This window comes from Sardina pilchardus, chromosome 16 (genome assembly GCF_963854185.1).
Source record: "Sardina pilchardus chromosome 16, fSarPil1.1, whole genome shotgun sequence".
Lineage (NCBI taxonomy): Eukaryota > Metazoa > Chordata > Actinopteri > Clupeiformes > Clupeidae > Sardina > Sardina pilchardus.
Genome location: NC_085009.1, coordinates 1,802,300 through 1,824,288, shown reverse-complemented (window position 1 = coordinate 1,824,288; position 21,989 = coordinate 1,802,300). Strand labels below are relative to the sequence as shown.

At 40.6% G+C, this 21,989-nt stretch overlaps 3 protein-coding genes and 1 pseudogene across 4 annotated transcripts; 2 read left to right on the top strand and 2 right to left on the bottom strand.

The window, feature by feature from the left end:
- Positions 1–9,241, top strand: LOC134060470 (uncharacterized; annotated as a pseudogene).
- Positions 9,242–10,380: 1,139 nt separating this feature from the next.
- On the bottom strand, positions 10,381–17,111 carry LOC134059809 (ubiquitin carboxyl-terminal hydrolase 47-like). Its single transcript, XM_062516316.1, has 15 exons — positions 16,553–17,111; positions 16,416–16,442; positions 15,549–15,677; positions 15,314–15,413; positions 15,115–15,230; positions 14,964–15,034; positions 14,721–14,846; positions 14,487–14,582; positions 14,064–14,195; positions 13,730–13,858; positions 13,447–13,472; positions 13,323–13,357; positions 13,045–13,145; positions 12,604–12,804; positions 10,381–10,818 (listed from the first exon to the last, which is right to left on the bottom strand). Exons 1-15 carry the CDS (start codon positions 16,602–16,604, stop codon positions 10,711–10,713), a joined length of 1,449 nt encoding a protein of 482 aa, XP_062372300.1. The 5' UTR covers positions 16,605–17,111; the 3' UTR covers positions 10,381–10,710.
- A 452-nt stretch (positions 17,112–17,563) lies between these two features.
- On the bottom strand, positions 17,564–19,442 carry zgc:194655 (uncharacterized protein LOC794380 homolog). Of its 2 annotated transcripts, XR_009935070.1 has the most exons (3): positions 19,316–19,442; positions 18,124–18,272; positions 17,564–18,001 (listed from the first exon to the last, which is right to left on the bottom strand). XR_009935070.1 is itself a non-coding variant. In XM_062516261.1 (2 exons), exons 1-2 carry the CDS (start codon positions 18,266–18,268, stop codon positions 17,859–17,861), a joined length of 288 nt encoding a protein of 95 aa, XP_062372245.1. In that variant the 5' UTR covers positions 18,269–18,403; the 3' UTR covers positions 17,564–17,858. The 2 variants fall into 2 exon arrangements, 1 of the variants encoding a protein (XP_062372245.1); XM_062516261.1 differs by lacking the exon at positions 19,316–19,442 and having other exon boundaries at positions 18,124–18,403.
- On the top strand, positions 19,032–21,370 carry LOC134059767 (uncharacterized protein DDB_G0292642-like). Its single transcript, XM_062516260.1, has 4 exons — positions 19,032–19,197; positions 19,323–19,423; positions 19,924–20,097; positions 20,614–21,370. The coding sequence occupies exons 1-4, from the start codon at positions 19,110–19,112 to the stop codon at positions 21,061–21,063; spliced, it is 813 nt and encodes a 270-aa protein (XP_062372244.1). The 5' UTR covers positions 19,032–19,109; the 3' UTR covers positions 21,064–21,370.
- The last annotated feature ends 619 nt before the right edge of the window (positions 21,371–21,989 follow it).

The following is a 21,989-nucleotide window of genomic DNA, read 5'->3' as shown; positions in this document are numbered from 1 at the left end:
ATGCGTCCGGCCACCCGCCCGACGACGGCCTCCTGTATGGGACTGCTGAGTCAGACGGGGCGGCTGAATCTCGCAATAGAACCTTTCGGCGCTGGGAGCGGAGGCTCCGTGGAGCCCCATGTGCCCCCGGCCTGGAGGCTGACACGCTGGGGCGGGGAGGGGGGTCCCGATCCGCTGGACGGTCGGGGTGCCTCCCCAGGCGTGTCTAGTATTCATATAGAGAGAGAGAGACACCGAGGCTGGGCGAAGCGAGCTGGAATGCTTCCCTGGAGCTCAGAATAGGTCTGTTTTTTTTAAGTCCCCCTTTTTTAGTGCACCTCATTAACGTGCCGGCACCCCACCCGGGGTTAGGTACCCTCCAGGCCAAGGGGACCTGCCAGAGAAGTGTTCGCAGCCGTAGTGTGAAGGTTCGGTGCGGTGATTCGCTAATACTACAGCACCAGAAGGAGGAATGGGTCCCTGTAACGGTTTTGCCTCGTATGCCTGAGTGGCCCAAGAAACAGGGCTTGTTAGGTGTGCCCAGAGGTGCTAGCCCTTCAAATATAAGCCTCAATATTGGTCTGAGGAAAGTGGAGAAAAATGGTGTCCACCACCATATAGCACCTGTAGACGGTGTTTATGGGCCAAACTGGGAAGCCCCGAGTGAACCTGCTTGTTCCACAGCGAGTCCCCTGTCAGTGTCGCTAGCACGGAGTGTACACACCCACCGCGTCTCAACACACATGGCCTATGGAAGGCAACCGAGGACCTTTCTCATTAATGAGGGCTGTAGAATGAGTGGGAGGCTCTTCTGGACAGTCGGTGAAATACCACTACTCTTACCGTTTCAGTGAGGTGGGGAGGCGAGCCCCTGACGGGCTCTCGCTTCTGATGTCACACGGTGCCCGAGCCGTCGCGACCCGCTCCGGGGACAGTGGCAGGTGGGGAGTTTGACTGGCGCAATATACCTGTCAAACTGTAACGCAGGTGTCCTAAGGCAAGCTCGTGAGGGCAGAAACCTCCCATGGAGCAGAAGGGCAAAAGCTCGCTTGATCTTGATTTTCAGTATGGATACGGACTGTGAAAGCTGGTGAACACAGGTTAGCTCGAGGTGGGCATGGTGACCGGTGGTTAAGGGTGCTTGTCCAGAGTTGTGTCTCTCTGCCCATGGTGAACCTAGGGGGGGAAATTTGCTCCATAGACTAAGTCCCTAGGTTTACCCTAGGCAGAGAGAATTTCCCTATTTATTTAATTATATAGGCTGGGCAAGTGGCAGGTTCCAGAAACGAAACCAGGGGAGCGCAGCAAAAAGCGTCCGACGGCTTCGGACACTTCTCTGGCAGGTCCCCTTGGCCTGGAGGGTACCTAACCCCCCCCCTCTGGGGTGCCGGCACGTTGATGAGGTGCACTAAAAAAAGGGGACTTAGTAGCATCGAGCAACCAGAGCAACCCTTCGCTTAATACCACCATCTGCAGGCCGATGGGTGTAGTCGCTAAATAACACATAAATTAATGTATTTTATAGCCCCCCATGGATGGAATTCCCCAAAACTTGCCATACTTCCAGAGGATGTCAGGATAATCATACACATGAAATTTGGCGCAGTTCATAACATCTCATCTAAAGATAGGGGAGATTGACGCAATATAATATTGCATTTTAATTTTTACCATGGGGCTGCAAATCACAAATGACTGGTTATAAGCTAAGTTGATGTGGGCTCCTAAGACCAACATACCATAAACATTTCGTCATCCTTGATGCCACGGTTCAGGTAGATATTTATGTATTTAATACATTTTGGCCTTAGTCTTACAGACGGCTATCGATTTTTAAATGTAGGCCTGTATCACTTGCGAAATCGGACATGGCACATAGCCTAATTATCTCGTTACCTGGTAATGCTTTATATAGCAAGTCCATATACTATCCTATATTATATGCTTTTAAAATGAAATGTGCTGCGGGGAAGCATTGGGGAAGTTAGTTTAGATTGTCCTACAGACATAGCTTGAAAACATGCCACGCATAATATGTTCAAGTTCAAGTAGTTTATTGCCATGTAGGCCTACTCATAAAAGGAATGAAATACTGTACTTGTGTACAAGACCCTATGTTTTTTGGAATAAAATGTCATATAAATCAGGCTAGGAGTAATATATTAACAAACCCCTCTGTAAAAACCTTCTAAACATGGTTAGGTATAAGACAGAAAAGTTTTGTGTATGTAGATTCTTGTGAAGTGGAGACTTTGTTCTCAGAGTGAGAAAGGAAACTCATCCATGAGTGCTAGCATCTCTCACTTGCATGTCTTTTAAGGGCCGTTCACACCCAGAATGCTAATTATAATGATAATTATCATGAAATATCATCAAAATCTAGCCTGGCAAGCCAAACAATACAGAAATGTATAGTCTGGGGTCAGACCATTCACAGAGCTGAAGCCTGTGGGTGGGATGAACCGGTGTCTTTCAAACTACTCTGCACGTAATAGGCCAGCACTTGTGACCAATCGTAGCCAGTCGGCAAAACGGCAAATACATCTAACTCTTCCAAAGCCGATTGAAACGAGCTTGCTTCGTTAGCCTCATCCATCTTTCGTTGTTCTCTATGGTTGTTGCAACACGGTCTCACACCCAGCTTGTCGAACGAGGATGCTTGGTCAAACCCCTTGGCGTCAATCGGAAGCCGAAGGTGCCTCGCAGCTCTGTCGTCACCGTGCTATGGCGGGCTCAAGGACTCTGTACACAGATAGAGCGTTCTGACTGGACAGGCTTTTTGCCGCTAGGGTGCGTCTAGATTTCTAGACTAATCAAAATCATGAAAAAATAGGAAATACCTCCAATTTCAAGGTGAGTACTCCTATCAAATGCATTTAAAATGTACTTAAATACAGTCCAAGTGAGAGATGCTAGCACATTGGCATTTGGTATTCTTAGGACATCTAGTCAACATTTCTGGATGATTAAATTTAGGCGGTGGAAAAAAAATATCATATTTCCAAAATGCCTGCCAAAGGGACCTAACGGGTAACTGTTGATGGTTTTGCCATCAAATCAAATAATTTTCTGGAATGCTGAGTTTATTTCTGAAGTGTTAAAAAATATATCTTCAAATATAGCTGCAAGTAGCAATGAGGAGGCGAAGCAGTTAGGCCGGAGTAACCATGGCAACTCAACACTGTTAGCTCAATGCTGCAATCAGACATTTGCCCGTAAGCTGTCAGAGCAAATTTCATGTCTAGCACGTCAAAAGTTACAAGCCAACATGCATTGTTGCTAATTGCAGCGACTCTAGAGGTCAAAGGTCACCAAATTTCTTGGGCGTCCTACCAATGGGGTCATGAGTCCTTGTACTAAGTTCGGTTTTGATATGAGAAAGGGTTGCTAAGATATGGGTTCACTTCCTGTTTGGCAGCTTCGCAACCTATTTTGATTGTCTGTTACTAAGCAAACTAGCCTAGAAATCTAAAGTAGACGCCCCTAGTGGCAGCAAATGTATCCATAGAGCTGGGAAGCTGAGAAACGAAAAAAATGTCCGGACCAATCACAGCGTGTATAGTAGTGATGCGCGGTTCAGCCCATTACCCGTGGATATCCGCGGGTTTACCCGCGGGTCGGGCGGATTTGGGTAGGCCTAGTAGTTTTTTCTAAATATTGCGGGTGGGTCGGGTCAAAAAAGTAAAAATGCACATTTCTCACTTGTTAACTTCCAACATATTAGGTGGCGATGCGCCTGCAATACACAGGAGGTGTGGTCGAGCGCAAAACATAATTTCTCCTAAATTCAGCACCCAATGCGCCATGCGTGACTGACTGAAAAAAGTCAATCGCGCATTCGCTACTTTATGGACATGGAGCCTATGATCTGGGATATCGAAGGTTGTGCACAATGCGAGAACACCTTGCTTCTGTCATATACACGAATAAACTGCTGTGCTTGTTAAATGCTTGGCAGTGTTTCACGCAAAACTATAGGTTAGCCTATGAAGTTGCAAGGGGAAATATGAATGGAAAGTTGTTACATCCATGAAGATGAAGATTCAACACTGGCTATGTCTAGGCCGCAGATTCTCAAAATGACCGATTATTGTACCTGCTGTGCTCATGTGAGAATTAGGCTAATTGAGTTACGAAAGACTTTAGGTGCATTTTTTCCTTTCCGCGGGTCGGGTCGGATTTGGGTCACAATTCAAACATATTTTTGCGGATTGAGCGGGGCGGTTTGGATCTCCTGAAGAGTCAGGTTGGGGCGGGCTTAACATAATGGTGACTGACATGCGACCAGAAGTTGCAACGGTAACGCATCCTGCTATTTGAAAACAAGAAGATGATTTGTTTAGCGTTATCCTATTGCGTGGAGAAGGAAGGTTACGCATCCTGCTACTTGAAAACAAGACGATGATTCGTTTAGCGTTATCCTATTGCGGAGAGGGAATTTGAAAGACAACTGTTTATCCCACCCCTCCGATTGAGCCCTGCCTACGGTGAGTTCCCAGACCTATATCCTGAGGTGGATCTGGCTGGTCAGGCTAAAGCACAACAGCAGCTACAGGCCAAAAAGCATGTTTTACAGCGCCTCTAGAGGACAAAGGTCACCAAATATCTTGAGCATCCTCTTGAATAGAATAGAATAGAATAGAATATATACTTTTTTGATCCTGTGAGGGAAATTCGTTTCTCTGCATTTAACCCAATTAGTGAACACACACAGCACACAGTGAGTTGAATCACACATTAAACCGGAGCAGTGAGCTGCCTGCCCAACCAGCGGCGCTCGGGGAGCAGTGACGGGTTAGGGGATCGAACAGGCAACCCTCCAGTCACAAGCCCGAAGCCCTAACCAGTAGGCCACGGCTGCCCAATCGGGTCATGAGTCCATGTACCAAGCTTGGCTTTGAAATATGCAAGGCTTGCTGAGATATGGATTGGATTTGATTTGGATTGGCTGTTACTGGCGAATGGTTTTATCTATGAAAAGTGATATCATTTGTGAGGCATGGTCTGTGGATGCTCTGTGTCAAGTTTGGTGTTGATCGGACAAAATTTGTGAGAGGAGTAGGCTTTTAAGTGTTTTTGATGACGAAGTGTTTTTGATTGAATGATGCGTTGAACTTGGCTTGGTCCAAGGATTCCAACGATACCTGACTTTTGAAAATCAAAACAACAGGTCAAAAGTTACATGCGTGAACATACTTCCAACTTTGGCCTGTTGGTGGCACTAGAGCTTCGCGGCATGGCCCCCAATAAAAGCGTTTCTCACTTGCCAACTAAAATGAAGAAATTGGTTGTAGTGTTAGGAAAGGTCATTTTAACATCTGGAACTAACTGACACTAGGGCTGCACAATTTGAGGAAAATGTCCAATTGTGATTTTTATGAGACCTTGGGATTGCTAAATCACCTTGGGTCCGTGTATGCTTCGTTCATTTGATATTCAATTGAGAATCAAAAATCAAAAAATACAAAAATGACTTGTTATTTCATTATGTGTTTATGAATGTGATACGAAGAAGCAATTAACGCTTTGTTTTTCAGACTTTCGATTTCGTGGTCAGATCAAAAGTAGAACATTTGAAAAAATGACTTAGGGACAAAATTGATTTTGATATTTATTTTTTTCCGATTGCTGTGACCCCGGAAATTATTTATTGACTTCCAATTGCCAGCTGCTGCTTATCTTTTACTGTCTATGGCTGCTTCTGTCAGACTAGTCCGAATATAACTTTACCATAGGCTAAACACAATTTAAGCTAAAGACTGGTTAGCCTAGGCTATAGGCTATTTAAACGTCCCCTCAGCTGACAATCTAGGTTTTTCTAATTTGAATTGTTTGCTCTGCTTGTGAATGAAGTTGTGGTCCACTTTTTGCTAAAATAGCCCATAGCCTATATTTCACATGTCTTTCGTCCGAGTGGTTGTATTGTAGTGATGGCACAGAAAACTTCTGCAGCTGTTGTGAGCAACGCGAGAATGCGCAAAGGGAAAAGCAGACATTTACAAACGTAACACCGGGGCAATGCTACAGCGGACTTAAACTGCCACCTCGTGGCGATAAGTTGTAGGCCTAATACAATTCAATGTGCGTGAATTAAGTGGCCACTTCTAGGGAATTCCAATGTGCAAAAGAACCGCACTCACTAGTTCGTTATCTTTTTATTCTTTATTGTAGCACCATGCCTAAAACACAAACGCGTTTCGGCGTCAAACCGTCAGTGTGTCAACCCACTATAGCAGCGGTGGCCAACCCGCGGCTCGCGAGCTGCGGCTCTTTGCTTCTTCTCGTGCGGCTCGCGGCTGCTCAACTGCTGTTCTGACTTCTCCTCGGACCTAAACGTTTTCCTTTTGAAATAGCCTTTATTTCCGGTAAATAAAAACTAATTTCAGAATTTGATAGTAGCCTATTGCCAAAAGTAATTTAATAGTTAACAATAATCATTTTCCCGTCATGATATGGATAGGAATTGGCCAAAACGAAGCAGACGTGTTTATTCTTCAGCCAGGTTTAATGCTACTGTTGCAATCAGGAATACCCTGAAGCGAATCGTAAATAGAAGGAACACGTGCCATTGAAAAGGGCCATTTATCGTTTTGTAGCATAACCCCTCTGGTTAATATGTCAAAGTAGCCTACGGTAGCCTAATCAAAACGAAAGCACTCTGAGATCGCAAACCTCCGCCTCGCGCATCCTGCTTAACATCTCGCGCCTCCGCTTAACATCTTGCTTAACAAACAGACAAACCCCGATGAAAACATAACCTCATTTGCGGAGGTGATATGTTTCTAGCCTACACATTCGTTTGGTTCTTGGTATGCCACTGATTCATAAAGCTTCAAACCTGAACATTTCCTACATACTTTTGCAAGTAGGCTGGTAATGGCTATAGACGTCAGTCACTCGTTTTCTTTTTGTTTATTTTCTTTTTAAAAGTTAACTGAACACTTGACATTGCATTATCAGGTGTTGGAGCATTGCTCATGCCAATAAGTCATTCAGTGAGGGGGGATTTGATGTGTGTCTGATCTTTTTACATTTTCCAATGATCATTTATCAATGATCATTGAGCATCTGCCAAGTGTCTTACTTTAAATGAAAAACAAAGGAGCTATAACTGTAGGCCTAATGTTGTGCTGTTGTAGTATGGACGCCTTTTTTTGTTGTGCGGCTCTCTTGACCTTTGTAGATTTTTTTTGGCTCTTCATGCTAGACTGGTTGGCCACCCCTGCACTATAGCCTACTTGCATGCAATAACATGGCCTGATAGCCTAGGCTACTGCAGACTAATCATTAGGCTACTTCTATAATCACGGAGCAACGATTTGGGCGAATGCAAGAAAACAGGCACGAGAAGGGAGAGTGCAAAGTCGCGCAGATTCTGGTTTGCCAGACAATATTTTCTGTCGCTAAAATTGCCAAAAGTCGTTAAAGCTAGCAACAAATAAGTCACTAAATTGGCAACACTGAGCACTGAAAGACCAAGAAGGTGACGTTAAATTGACTTCCAGGTCACAGCAATCGGAAGAAAATAAATATCAAAATCAGTTAGCCCTGAGTCCGTTTTTTAAATGTTCTACTTTTGATCTGACCACGAAATCAAAAGTCTGAAAAACAAAGCGTTATTTTTTTCTTCGTATCACATTCATAAACAAATAATGAAATAACAAGTCATTTTTTTGATTTTTTGATTTTTGGTTCTTAATTGAATATCAAATGAACGAAGCATACACGGACCACCTTGGTACAATGCAACTTTCGCTCAAACAACAACCTTGCAACAACATGTGTCTACAAAGTGGTGTTGTTTGGTTGAGCAAGTTCCTTCATTCAAACCACTGTCCACTGTTAATGACGTCCGGCTTTGAATTGATGGTAAAAATTAGTCGTGCATATGTACTATGGGGTGTAACCGTACACAAAAATCATAGTTCAGTGTGTACCTCGGCTTTTGAACTCATGGTACGGTTCATTTTTGGTACAGAAACCCTGTAGGCTACCTGTCAGTACTCCTAACCTAAAATCCACTGGCAGTATCACTGATGTGCAATGTATTTTGAAAAGGTGTCAAACTTTTTTTGGAGTTAATTGACCAAACCGTGGTCCGCCTCGTAAACTGTTTCTGTGGGAATTTGAATTTGAAACAAAGCCCGAAAGCAAACAATGTACATTGTTGATTACTGAACTCTGTTGTTGTTACTGTACTGCATCCCTACTCACCTGTACTTGAACTCGTAGGCAACAATAAAACAAACTAAACGTTTTACACTTATTAATTACTTCTGCTCTTGACTGACGAGGTGTTACAATCGAAACATAGTAATATATAGTAATAATAATAGTAATAATAAGAGTATTATGTCACTGGCCACTAGTCAGTTGGTTTATATGCATTACAGTGGAATGACATGTTAAAGTGAACAAATAGGGCAAACCATAAGCCTTTTAACATACACGTTTTTTTTTTAAATTTTTTTTTATCTCATGCAGGGACAATATAAATTCACTTGTCCTGCACTGAAGGAAAGCACACTGGTGAGGTGTGGGAGGAATGGTCCTACTCAGAGATCCGTAAGCTGGCTGTGCTGACAGCAGAAGAGCAGGCTCACTTTGAGGAAACCATGGCTATGCTGGCTGCTGCTGAGTACTGTGAATACAAAACAGTAAGTGTATTAGCACCTGCCCACATAAAAGACTTTATGATTTGATTGTTAATGTGCTGTGAAGTGTGAAATTGACCTCCTGTGGTTCTTGAGTGAACTTTGGAATGTTTACCTGTTCACCAGTGTCACCAGTGTCTGGCTGTCAGTCATTTGTGGAAAGGCTAGACCTGACCAACCTGTCTGTGTGCTGCAAAGTGTGCACCGTGAAAAACGGACAAACCTTTGATTTCTGCTGGCAGTGACTGCGGAGGTGGCGCGGAATTGCACCTCGTGCTGACAATTGTGACAACGAGGGGTGCGTCAACCCAGATGTGGAGAGGCTGGCCAAGTGTCTCTCAGAGAAGTGCAAAATGTACAAGTCCAATGCATGCGTGCCTGTCCCACTTGTGGCAACATCGACTCGTGGAGCACAATGGAGCAGGGTGCAAAAACATCATATGCAACCGGTGTCAGATTGAGTTCTGCTTTTCCTGCTTGAAACTCACCCCTGATTGTCTGGCTAGCAGCGGTACTTTGATTGGTCACTTTCAGCTCTGTGCTGATGGTGTGGCTGACCGCCAGACCAGTATCCCATCATGGGTCAAGTAAGGTGCTGACACACTCAAACTTTCTCTCTCTCTCCCACACACACACACACACACACACACACACACACACACACAGAGGAGATACAGACACTTGTTTTAATATCTGTATGTATAATAGCCAATAAACATGAAGTGTTAATCAGTTCAGTTGTAAAGATGTGTTTGTGAAGCCTCATTCATGGTATTCACGAATAGCATCATCATCACAACACTGCAATAAGCTACAGTACATCTGATCAATCTAACCAAATGGTTCTTACAGTGGACGCCATAGATTTCAATGTCAAAGGAATAATAAGAAAACAAAGAAACACAATGGAGCTTCGCTGTAACACTGAACCACATTTCTAACTCTGTTACAGCAGGCCCCCAACAATAGTGCGCTGCTTTCAAGAAGCACACTAACTATGTTGCCGTTTTAAAGAAAATTCCATGTGAGTGTCATTGTTTCAAGACATGTGCCAGCTGTGTGATCATCAATGGTGAACTATGAACGTGAACTACAGGTATTAATTTTTAATTTGTGTGAACTGTGTATGAACTTGCACAACACAGTCTAAATAGCACTGGGTAGAGGTAGAGCCACACACAGGCCAAGGGTCATCTTGGCAAACAATACTCCACCCCACTCTGCCAACGGAGGAGGTGTGCTATTCTTAGTCGGGCCAAATCAAAGAAATACTGTATTCACTCTTAACGGAACATATTTGTACAAGTACAATTGCATGTGTTTATGTCCTTATTAAATATATCAATATACTGTAATTAATTATATTAATATTAATAATAATACATTTTATTACTTCACTTTTTACGTGATTGTGAACTTGTGCAGACATTCGTACATTTGCATGTAAAAAATAACTTTTAACAATAATGAATGTGAGGAATGTGAAAATATTAGTTGTTTGACAATATGGGTGGAACATGGATGTAGGGCATCAAATACACATGAGAACTTTCCATCCTTGATATCATATTAATCGAACATCATGTTTTATCCAAACTATACTGTATTCTTGGAATTGACATTCTTACTGATGTAGCATCAGTTTCAGAAATCTCACATGCATATCGATAAAAAAAATCCATTTTGATAGATACAGTAGATAGAAAGATAGATAGATAGATAGGTAGATAGATAGATACAGTAGATAGATAGATAAATGGATACTTTATTGCTACACAACCATGTTGTCTTTTGTTACAGAGGGATTTAGCTCAAGAAGAGAGAAATACAAAATAAAAAAATATATATAAAAGTACATAAATAAATTCTTCAGATCACTTTTGTAGTGTTATTTCTGAAAGGAAGAAGATATTTTTGAAACTTTTGGTTTCAGTTCTTATGGACCTGTAGCATCTTCCGGGTTTTTTTTTTTTTTTTCATTTGAAAAAACAGATGAGTTTTCAGTCTATTTCTAGGCCTACTTAGCCACTGGATACATGTGACTTGTCTCTTTTTGAAGTAGGCTATGTAAAGAGAACTAGAGAGAGTCTCTCATCATCGAACCATGGACAAAATAGTCAACGTTGATTGCAAGAAGATGCAACATCAGGAGCACCAAAAGCCATAAGATCCAGCTGATCCAACTCTGAAATGTGTGAAAAGGAGAGTTATAATGTATCATACATTTCACCCAATTATCTTCCCTTTACAGGAGCAGGTGTTAAGTGTAGCCTACAGTAAGTAATGTGTTCAGCAAAACATCATGTAACATGTCATGCTGAAGACAATGTGTTATGTCACAGTATGTGTCATGTTAAAGCAACCACTGTTAAAATGCCCATTAGTATCAAAGTGTTTCTTATTATTAATTTAATCTGAAAGTATCATCAGCAAGGAACATTTCCACTTCTGTTGGTCATGTCTGGGGAGGTGGAAGGGGCCAATATCTCACACTGCGCTGCTGTTCTCCAGGAAGTTCTACACTATAAAACGGAACAACAGAGAGGGCTACAGCCTGCAGGAACCAAATTTCTTGTCTGTTTCTGTTCTGTTTCCTGTGTCTGAGGACCACAGCTGCTTGCTCTGTGACAAGCTCCCCCTCCTTCCTCTGCCGTAGAGGTGTGACTCCACGCGAGAAGTCAGACCCAGTGTGGCGGAATCACTGGTAGCTATCCCGCTGTGGGAAAGAGCTTTTTGATGTTCTGACAAATGGCACTGTAGTTTGACTCTTTAATTAGATTAGTTAGACTGAGTCATTACAGCCAGTTATAAGATATGTGTGCATGGTTGGTGAGAGATATTAAAGTCAGTTCTTTTTTAAAAGGTTCCTCATAATTTTTAATGTTGCATTGGCCAAATTTATTTCTATAATGTGATTATGGGTTCTGAACTTTTTATGGTATTGTAATAGTTTTGGTATATTTCTAATGATATCAATTAAGTAAAGTAATATTATATGATAAGTGTTATCAAGACAATGTCATTTTTCCATTTAGTCTTTTTCCGTATGGTGTACATTGTTCAGCTTATTATTGCTTATACTGTATGTGACAAATGGTCACTGTTTCTAATGGCTAAGTTTCCACATTTCAAAAACACATATTTGAATGCAATAAGGACATAGACAAAATGTAAATTGTTGACACTGACCAGTTTTACTATTTCATAAAAAAAAAAACATTTTCTCATATTGAATGAATTGAATTTGAATTTGAAAGCCAGCAACATGTCTCAAAACCATTTGGGATGATGGCAAAAAAGGCTGGAAAAGCCATATAATCTGTACATTCTGTGGAAAGGAAATCAAATTCCAGTCTCCAGGAAGCAGGAACCCTCCCATCCCATCCACCAATGTTTGAGCTGCTACCATCAGGCAGAAGATGCAGAGTGTCTCTGCCCAAAAAGTCACTATACACAAAATCCTTCATACCCAATACACACACAAAACATACAAAATATACATGGGCTGACCTGCCAATATCTCTTTCTTGTTTGTCATTGCATCGTTGTCATTACTGTTTGTTCATTTTTGTATATTTTTTGTTTTGTCCAAATTCACTACAGATTTGACTATACTATTTCACATAATATGTTACAGCATAGCCTATTGATGGAGTGGCTGATGCAAAAGTCTATATTTTCACACATTCATCTCAGATCTATTTTGAATTTTATTTGCACTGTACTTTATGCAAAGCACAAGACATGCTCCGCATGACAGCAGTTCAGTATGAAGATCCCTGTACACTGTACTTATAGCATGACAGAACTGTTTTTGAACACAGTATTTGTATACACATATACAGTATTTTTTTTTCTTTTTTAAGTCCCATCGCTACACTTCAGTGCCTTCATAGTTTGTGTTCTTGACTGAATGCTGCATGTTTGAGGCAGATGTGACCAAGGAGACTGTACCAACAGTCCGTCTTACCTTCAACAGATTATGTTGGTACGGTCCAGGCCTCTGGGATCTCCTCTTCTGAGGAGCCTTTCCAATAGAGGTATGGTTAGATACCTCCATCTTTGTTGACACGCCAAGATGAGGTGAATGGTCAGTTTGCTGTGTTAAATCAATGTCAGGTGTGTAGATGCGTTTTTCGGTCACTGTGTTGTTCTTAATTTCCTCGGGCATCTGACGGAATAAATTCTTTAGGTTAGTCTTAGTCTAATCCTCAGTTTATTACTGTTGCTTAAGTGGTGATAAAATATATTTGCAGAGAGGTTACTCTATGGAGGAAGTGTCAGTGAAAAAGATGAAAGCAGTACTTGCTATTATCCAAACATATTTAACATATTTATTGTTGTGCTTTGGATGAAAGCATCTGCTAAGTAAACATAAACCAAATGTTCCATAAATAATAAGTTAGTGTACACTTTGTCCCATCTCTTCTGATGCTGTAGTCTCGAGGGCTTCCACAGTACTGCTCTCCATGTTGTTTTCTTCTTGCTGAGGAGTTGAAGGTGACAGTTCTCCTGAAAAACAAAAACACAATCATTTGTTTCTGTAAAATATAATAGAAATATTATATTATAGTTTTACTGCACAGTACAGTGGGAATAAGTACAGTAGATGATTCAGCACATTTCCTTCTATTTCATCCAATGAATCCATATGTTTGGCCTATGGAGAGAGTGCTTGACTTTACTCACTTTTCCTGTACACTATCATATATGCAGTCCTTGACCTGCAACAATTGAAATGGAGACATTACAACCAATGAATAAACAGCATTACTGCCTACAGCTTATTTGTTGCTCTGTATAATTTGAATACCTTTTTAAGAAGTCTGTGCCTGTGATCTGTTGAAAAAACAACACCAACAACTTTCAGCAACTCTGGGTGGGTATTTATATGGGTAATGTCAAAGATGCCATTCACCGTATCATAAATCAGCACTAACAATAGGAGTTGGAAGCTATTAGCCATTATTTCAGAGTAGAATTACATGGTCTTATGTATGTCCCTTATGGTCCCACTCCTTCACAATGGCAACATATTGTACATTATATCCTACACTCCTACAACTATCAATAGAGTATATCAAAGTGATGCAAACCTTTGCCACATGAGAGTCATCAAAGGAATACCAGTTATTATTCTCAGGACACTTAATGTTGGCCCAGTAATGTCCACTTCCATACACGCCACTGTGGTTGATGACGCCAAACAGGTCATACGCACAACTCTAGGTTCAACATACAAGCATAACAAGGTTGTGGTTTCATAGATAGAATTGTAGGAAATGTATTATTAATACTGCAACCGTTAAATTCATATCTACATTGCTCTTCAAGAACAAGATAAAGTGTATACTTTTTAAATAAAGAATCATGAATGTAATACATATTAAAAATCTATGGTATAGGGCATGCAATCAGTCACATGATCACCTCAAAGTAGTCCAGAGTAGGAGGAATGTCCACCGGGCAGCAGTTCTTCTGATATCCCATTGTCATGTAGTCAAAGTAAAAGCGCTTGAGGTGCAGATTCAGTATTGTGGGATACTTCTGAACATTAAAACTCTGTAGGAAGACAGGCAATCATCACTGAGCATGAATTAACAACAAATATATAATTTCTTACCACATCAATTCGGAAAATAAATAATGGCTAAATCATCGACTGATCGAATCTGTAATTATATAGGCATTAGAGTGGTAGAATCGCCATGGTTAGGAGGCTGGATAACCTTGGATAGTAATGCAAATGGTCAGTGGACAAAAAAAACCCCTTTATGACCCAGATTTGACCTCATGTTAAAAACTTTAGCAACGATTAAATTTAATTATCCTGCCAGTTAAATGTACACTCACAATTTCAGTGTCTGTTTTCTCATCACAGTCATCACAGTACATCCAGTCGTCCTCATCAAACCTTGTGGTTTTAAAGAAGGCCTGAAGACCGTCCACCTACAAAAGTCATGCTAGGTCAATGATGTGCCAGTGTGCTGACAAGTCAAAATATAAAAATATGTTTATTTGTCCTGGTAGGACTAATCATTCTATCTATGAGAAGCTAATAAAAAGATGAGTGAGAGTTACTCTTACCACATTGAAAATGTCATTATGTCCAGCATCAATGGAGAGCGGAAGTGAAAAGAATTTGTTATCTTCATGACACTCATGATCTCTCTTCAGGCACCTCAGAGTTTTTTGCAATCTTCCCTCATAGACCTGAATGCATTCATGAGAAAAAAAACGTTAAAGATACACATTCATTAAAGACACATGGATTTCAACACAGGATAACAGTATAGTCATATGTATGTAAACATAGTTGTGGGTTAGTACCTGGGAGACATCCTGTGACACCGCACCCAAGATTTTCTCAAACCACTCCACGGCATCTTGCTGTTCAAGAACTAACATCAAAACATTGTCTGAATAAACAGAGACCCCTGAGTATCAGTAACAAAGGAAAGAGTGCTTGAATTTGACTCACCGTTTTCAATGGAGAGACTTCTTGTTATGTTGACAGGAGACACGCTATCACCTTTTAGATCTTTAAATAGCTGTTGCAGATGGTAAAATACCTTTTCATTTGGAGGGATCTGCGAACTACAGAGTGACAAGACCATCATGTAAACAGCCATTACAACATTATGTGCAGTGCCATGAGTGACGTACAATATTTAATTTACCTTTCTACTGCCTCTCGGAACTCTTTAGTCATAAAGAGGACCTGTAAAGCTGAGTTCAAATAGCAGGTCGCTCCTTGATTTCTCAAGCCGTTGTACACAACTGTCAACCGAGATAAGATTTGTGGCGAGATGTAAATCAAAATTGAGATGACACAAATAATTAGGAAATTAGATACGTGTATAATATGCATCTGTTGAACTGTTATGAATCATGTCATCTTGTGCATGAAATTACCTTCTTGTGTATTGTCTTTTGGAGTCCCTCTGTTTTTGGGATGAAGGTGAAGGAATAAAATTTCCCCCTTCGTATTAATTTCTTCTGCTGCAGAACTGAAAGACGCTTTCAGGTTCTCAGACAGTGGCCCTGTATATGCACAAAGATCGGCTGATCACACTTTTGTTTTTATTATGTGCAAGAGACTTCTACAATTCCATGCAATATTCTTGCAAGAAAAGCATTAGTCCAGGTTGTTGGATCAGTTTTCTTTAAATGACACAGCCCAAAAGGTATCATGCACCTGATTTACCAACACCCAATGCATTATGCATGGGCACACAGGTGTACACTTTTTTCCCCCTAAATCAATAACAATCTCATTCATTTAATGGGAAATTTACTCAAGAGGCTATAGAAATCTTCAGCTGTGAGTTTGGTACATCACACATAGACAAACAAAATAAAAAAAGCTTTGGCACCAACTTCTCCACTGGCTCATGGACTATGTTATGTGTTGTGTTGACAATGTACCAAGGATGAAAATACTCCATAGTATCTATAGACTTTTGTCCATAGACATATATACATAGACATACTGTATATGGTTTTGTCAGGTGTGACTATTCATCTGATAGCCTACAAACTCCTGTTCATGCAGCATGCCGCATTTATCCAGTAGGTGGCGAGATTTCACTTTAGAATCACTGAATGACAGAACTCTTTCATTATGACCTGACAATGTGTCAATGAAAAAATACAAAAAAAAAAAAAAAAAAACTGTGTCAATGACAAAGAATGTTTTGCTCCTTTTGTTTTTTCTACAAAAAGATAATGGTAAAGACATTTGATTGCAACTTAGTTTTCTAATAAATAATTGAAACTCACAGTTCTGGACATGTAAACACTGTACACCTGAAATCGAAAGAGAAACAAGTAAGGGAAAGCAGACTTATTGGCTAAAGGCTATCTACAAAACTTTAATAAAAGTAAATTGCACAGTTTATTTCCTCCAGGTCACTCACCTTCATTGTCCATTGACCGACTGACGGATTGCAATTCGACTTTCATATCCATTTTGACATTCTTTGCTTAAATACGATAGCCAAGGTATACGGCAGATATTTTTATAGCCTCTGACCAAAAGAACGATAGGCTACTACTGTATATGCTGTCTCTGTTTTCAATCTGCACCGTGTGACCACAGGAATCCTGATTGCTGTTGCATGGCTACACGAGGCTATGAAAACTAGTCGATATGAAATTGCCACACGCGAAGACGCAATATTTCGGTTCCTGTGCTTTACTGCTCGCTGAAGCCAAAGGTATGGCAAAACACAAGCAAAATGCAAAGCTTTAGGTAAAGCTGAAACCCACTTGCTACTTGTCAGTTAACGCCCACTGTCCTGCGAGCCCAACCCTCCGAACACACACACACACACACTTCTTTACCCTTGTGAATGAGCGACAATCATCTTATCAGCAGGAGCGAGTTTTCAAATTCTTTCTCATTCGAACACAGTTTCTTACCAGTAGGCTACAGTATTTGCCAAATCTCAGGTTTGATATGTATTGTAGGTCTTTTGTTGATATTGTTGATATATGCACTGCCAATGTTAATGCCTTACTCCATTCAGATTGACTCAGATGCATTATGTCATGAGCATCAGCATCATGCATGCAAGTCACTGCACGACACTCTGCTGAGCTCATACCTGAGCTCATGCTAAGTTGCATTCCAGTTAAAGTGGCAGTCTCAGGCCTAATGGCTTCAGGGCAATAGCATATGATGACTTGAGGTCAAGTAGGCCTGTAGGATCATCTTTTGGCCTGAGGAATATGTTAAGCTTTCCCTTCAGGTCTGTTTAATGAAGCACTAATCCCTGAAGCATCAGATGTCTCCTCCATCTCCTTAAGTTACCGGTTTTGCTGGCAGCCTTCAGTGAATTGTCAGCGCATTGTTAACATTTTAAACTTCAACTTGCGAGTGAAAGAAACAATGATAAACAATAGAATATCAAAACAAACAAAATACAAGCGTTTGACATTATTTATGTACAAAAACATTACATGGTTGTTTAGTGAGATAAATATACAGTTGACATCTGACTCATAAACTGGTGTAGTGTGCAAGCTAGACATTCATCACTAAACATCCAGATGAGAGGCAGCTTTATTCTATTCCCACATCCCTACATCCATTTCTGGTCATTTTTAACTTTTTAAAGGGGTGAAATGGCCCAGTCTGCCAAAGGCACATACAAGAACTACAGTATTTTACAATATTACAGTACATGGCACACAGTAGCCTAGGTTACTACATTTGTAACTTCATAGTGAGTCCATATGTGTCCATCCTCCATGCAGGCGTAGTACGAGCATGAGCGTGGATTTATCCTTTATTCCATGATCAGACAGTTTGTCATTGTCCTCCAGCTGCTTGGATGCATACAGAACCCGAAGCTCAGAAGGGTCTAGGTTGACAAGAACCATTTGAGTGAAAAGGATTGCATTGATGACACATGGAAATGAAGTTAATGTATATTCATTTGTTAACGACACGCATAACTAAACAACAGTGCTGAATGGCCATTACCTATGTTTCCTGGCAGCTTCTCGATGAGTTTCTTCTTGAACACAAGAACAGTCGTGTTGTTGAAGTCCTCTTCTGTAGTTGCAACATCAACAGTTTTCTTTTCCCCTTGTATTCCAACAACTGTTAACTGGTAAATCTTGCCCATGGTGCTGACAAACAAGGAGAATCAACCGATAGCAAGTGTTTTGCTGAGAGAGTGAAGCTTTATGCTGCTTTCACTTTCTTTTACTAAAGTTCCAGGCAAAGGTTGATCAACACATGAGAAGGGGTGTGCCATTCGTTGTCTTGGTGTTTCTAGCAAAGCCACAATATGTTCATAAAAGTATAAATATATTTTGTGTTTTTGATCCCTTATACAATCTTAGCCAAGCTGATGAGTACCATTTCATTTGGGAGAGCAAACATCTCTATAAACATTCTCATTTTGTTAAAACGTATCACAAAAACAGTTTCTATGTTTTTTTAAATCCATTACCATTGCATATCCATGAAAATCAACCTAATCCACTCATTCATTAGAGACTAATTTCATTTTAATTTTCATGTGTAATGCAATTACTTTATATTGGTTGAACAAATAATCCACAGTGGGATTTTCAGGGGAATACCACTCAGTGAGTTATGAAAGTGAAAGAATGAACACAAACATTCTCTTTACAACAACACCAAAGCTTATAACCAATGCTAGTAAAAAAAATTTAGGATAAAATGGAGGACTTTTAATGGCATCCTTCACATTCTGAAAAATGCTGCTATCTATGTAACAACTACCTGTAACTATAATCATGTAAAGTTTATTTGAATTCATCCATAAAAGTTTGTAACAAAAATTCCCCGGCAATAACAAATAAATTTCCCAGAAATCCATCTGAGTTTTGTCAGCAGAGAAATGAAAGTGAAAGCGGTTGAAAGACAATACAATCCTGCGTCATCTGTACTTTGACTGAGCATTTGAGTGCTGAATAGATCGACAACAGTATCGCAAGATGTCAACACAACAACAAGAAGAGCTTGAAAAAAGATATGATCCATTAGACACCACGTTAAAATTTGTCACAAGGCCAGATGATATCAGTAAGTCTATTCTGTTCTTCTTCTGGTTACTGTTTTTTAACTAGATCTCTAATGTAAAAACAGAGGCAGCCGCAGAGGCAGCAAGTGTTGTGTAGATGGTGAGTGTTGTATTCCTCACCTGACAGCTCTGGATGATGACCCCGACTCCTTGAGGGCGGAGATGTCCTGTGGTCATGCAGTCACACCGCAGTCTCTCACGGCCTGGTGCCGCAGCCTTCTGGACCAGGTACTACTCTTTCCGGTCACACTATTAAGGGTCTTAATGCAGGTGTATTACTAACCCAAAACTGTAAACATATGTACAGTACATTTTGAAGCAACACCGTGGAAGAACTGATATCTGTGCCCCTTGGCATCATTATTCAATAGTTAGTGTTAAGACGATAATGGTGATTGTGATTCTATTTAGTAACAGTGCAATATAAAGCATTCCTGACGTGCATTGACAATGTTCAGGACTTTATTTCTCTATTGTCTCTGTCAGTGTAGCACCAAAAGAGTTTGAAGCCGTCATTTTAAAGTCAAATTATAGTGCATTCTGTTTAAATAGACCTCATTGTACTCATTGAACACAGGCCATGTAGGCTACTAGTATAATAATAAGAGTATACTGGCCACTAGTCAGTTTACATGCATTACAGAGGACTGACAAGCTGTTGAAGTGCACAAGTAGGGCCTAGTCTTTATAAGGCTTACAATATTGAGGGTTTTTTTTATCCCATGCAGGGACAGTATAAATTCACTTGTCCTGCACTGAAGAAAGGCACACTGGTGAAGTGTGGGGAGGAATGGTCCTACACAGAGATCCGTAAGCTGGCTGTGCTGACAGCAAAAGAGCAGGCTCACTATGAGGAAACCATGGCTATGCTGGCTGCTGCTGAGTACTGTGAATACAAAACAGTAAGTGCCACCTATTGTTCTTGTTCTCCTGCTCCAAGATCTCTTAGGTCCTCTTCTCTCGATTTCCTCTGTGTCCCCAGTATAAAAACAAAGGGTTACAGAGCTTTCTCTGTTGTTGCTTCCCGACTCTGGAATAGTCTTCCTACCCACATAAAGTCCTCCCACTGACTGCTTTAAGCCTACTGTAACTTAAACTTTTAATATGCTATAATCCCCATTATTATTATTACTTTTATTATTATTTTTTTTTTAAGCATATTGGATCATTTCTGTTGTGTTAAATGTGCTATAAATAAAGTTGAGTTGAGTTGACTTGACCAACGTGCTGACTGTTCACAGCATGACTTGAAAAGCTGTAGCCTACATGCTTTATTACATGCCATTGCTTATGAATATAAGTTTGTTTTAGCACATGTCCCAAAACACCTCATGATTCCATTTTTAATGTGCTGTGAATTGTGAAATTGAACTCCTCTGGCTCTGGATTAAACTTTGGAATGTTCACCTGTTCACTAGTGTCCTGGCTGTCAGTCATTTGTGGAAAGACAAGACCTGACCAACTTGGCTGTGCACTGCAAAATCTGCACCACGCAGACTGGACGAGCCTATCAGTTCTGCTGGCAGTGTCTGCAGAGATGGCAGGGACGTGCACCTACCGCAGACAAGTGTGACAACGAGGGGTGCGTCAACCCAGACGTGGAGAGGCTGGCCAAGTGTAAACTGCTGACTCTCGCAGCTGTGAAAAATGTGCAAGTCCCATCCATGCGCGCCTGTCCCACATGCGGCAACATCGTGGAGCACAATGGAACAGGGTGCAAAAACATCATATGCAACCGGTGTCAGAAGGAGTTCTGCTTTTCCTGCTTGAAACTCAAATCTGATTGTTTAAAAAACAGCAGTTACTTTGTGCCCTGTGCTGATGGTGTGGCTGCTCGCCAGACCAGTATCCCATCATGGGTCAAGTAGCCAGCAGCAGGCGTATAGTGGAAAGTGTGATAGCTGTTGCCAGCCAGGCTGAATGATATTAATGCTTAAGCTATCTAGCTTTAGTACACTTCCTTCATCTACTATGAATGCATCTACGTATATTATACTGTTTTTATTTGTATGTAAAATATAAAATATAGCTAACAGACACACACAAACAGACACACAGACACACAGACACACACACACACACACACACACACACACACACACACACACACACACACACACACACACACACACACACAAACACAGAGAGAGACAAACAGATTAGGAGATATAGACACTTGTCTTAATATCTATGTAGTTAAAAGTCAATAAACATGCTGTGTTAAATTAAGTTCAGTTGTAAAATGTGTTTGTGTTACCTGATTCATATTCAATATCATCATCATGCTAATATCAGAGAGAGACAGAGAGAGAGAGAGAACACATTGTAATAAGGTACATCTCAAAATTCTAAACTTGTGATTTGTGATGTGAATCATATCTACAGATGCACTGCAAAAAAAATCATTCAAAATCATTTAAAATATATCTCTTTTCAAGTCAAATGTAGGTATTAAACTTTATATAAGACAATATCATCCAACTAGCAAGCTAGCACTTGTTTTTAGACTGACGACCAGACACTGAGACAAAATCCTCTGCATTCCAGACTGGTCAGTCTAAAAACAAGTCCTTATAACTTGCTTGTTGGTTTATATCATATTCATAGGACATATGTTTTGCTTGAAGATGGCAATGCCATGTGCAAGCTGAATCTTACACACAATATTTTGTTTCCGTTGTAGTTTGCTAGTTGTCATTTTAAGGATGAGCTGTTCCATAAACTAATATCCAAGGAGAGAGAGAGAACGTCTTAATGTCACAACCTGAGGGACACTAAACAGTAACAAAAAAGC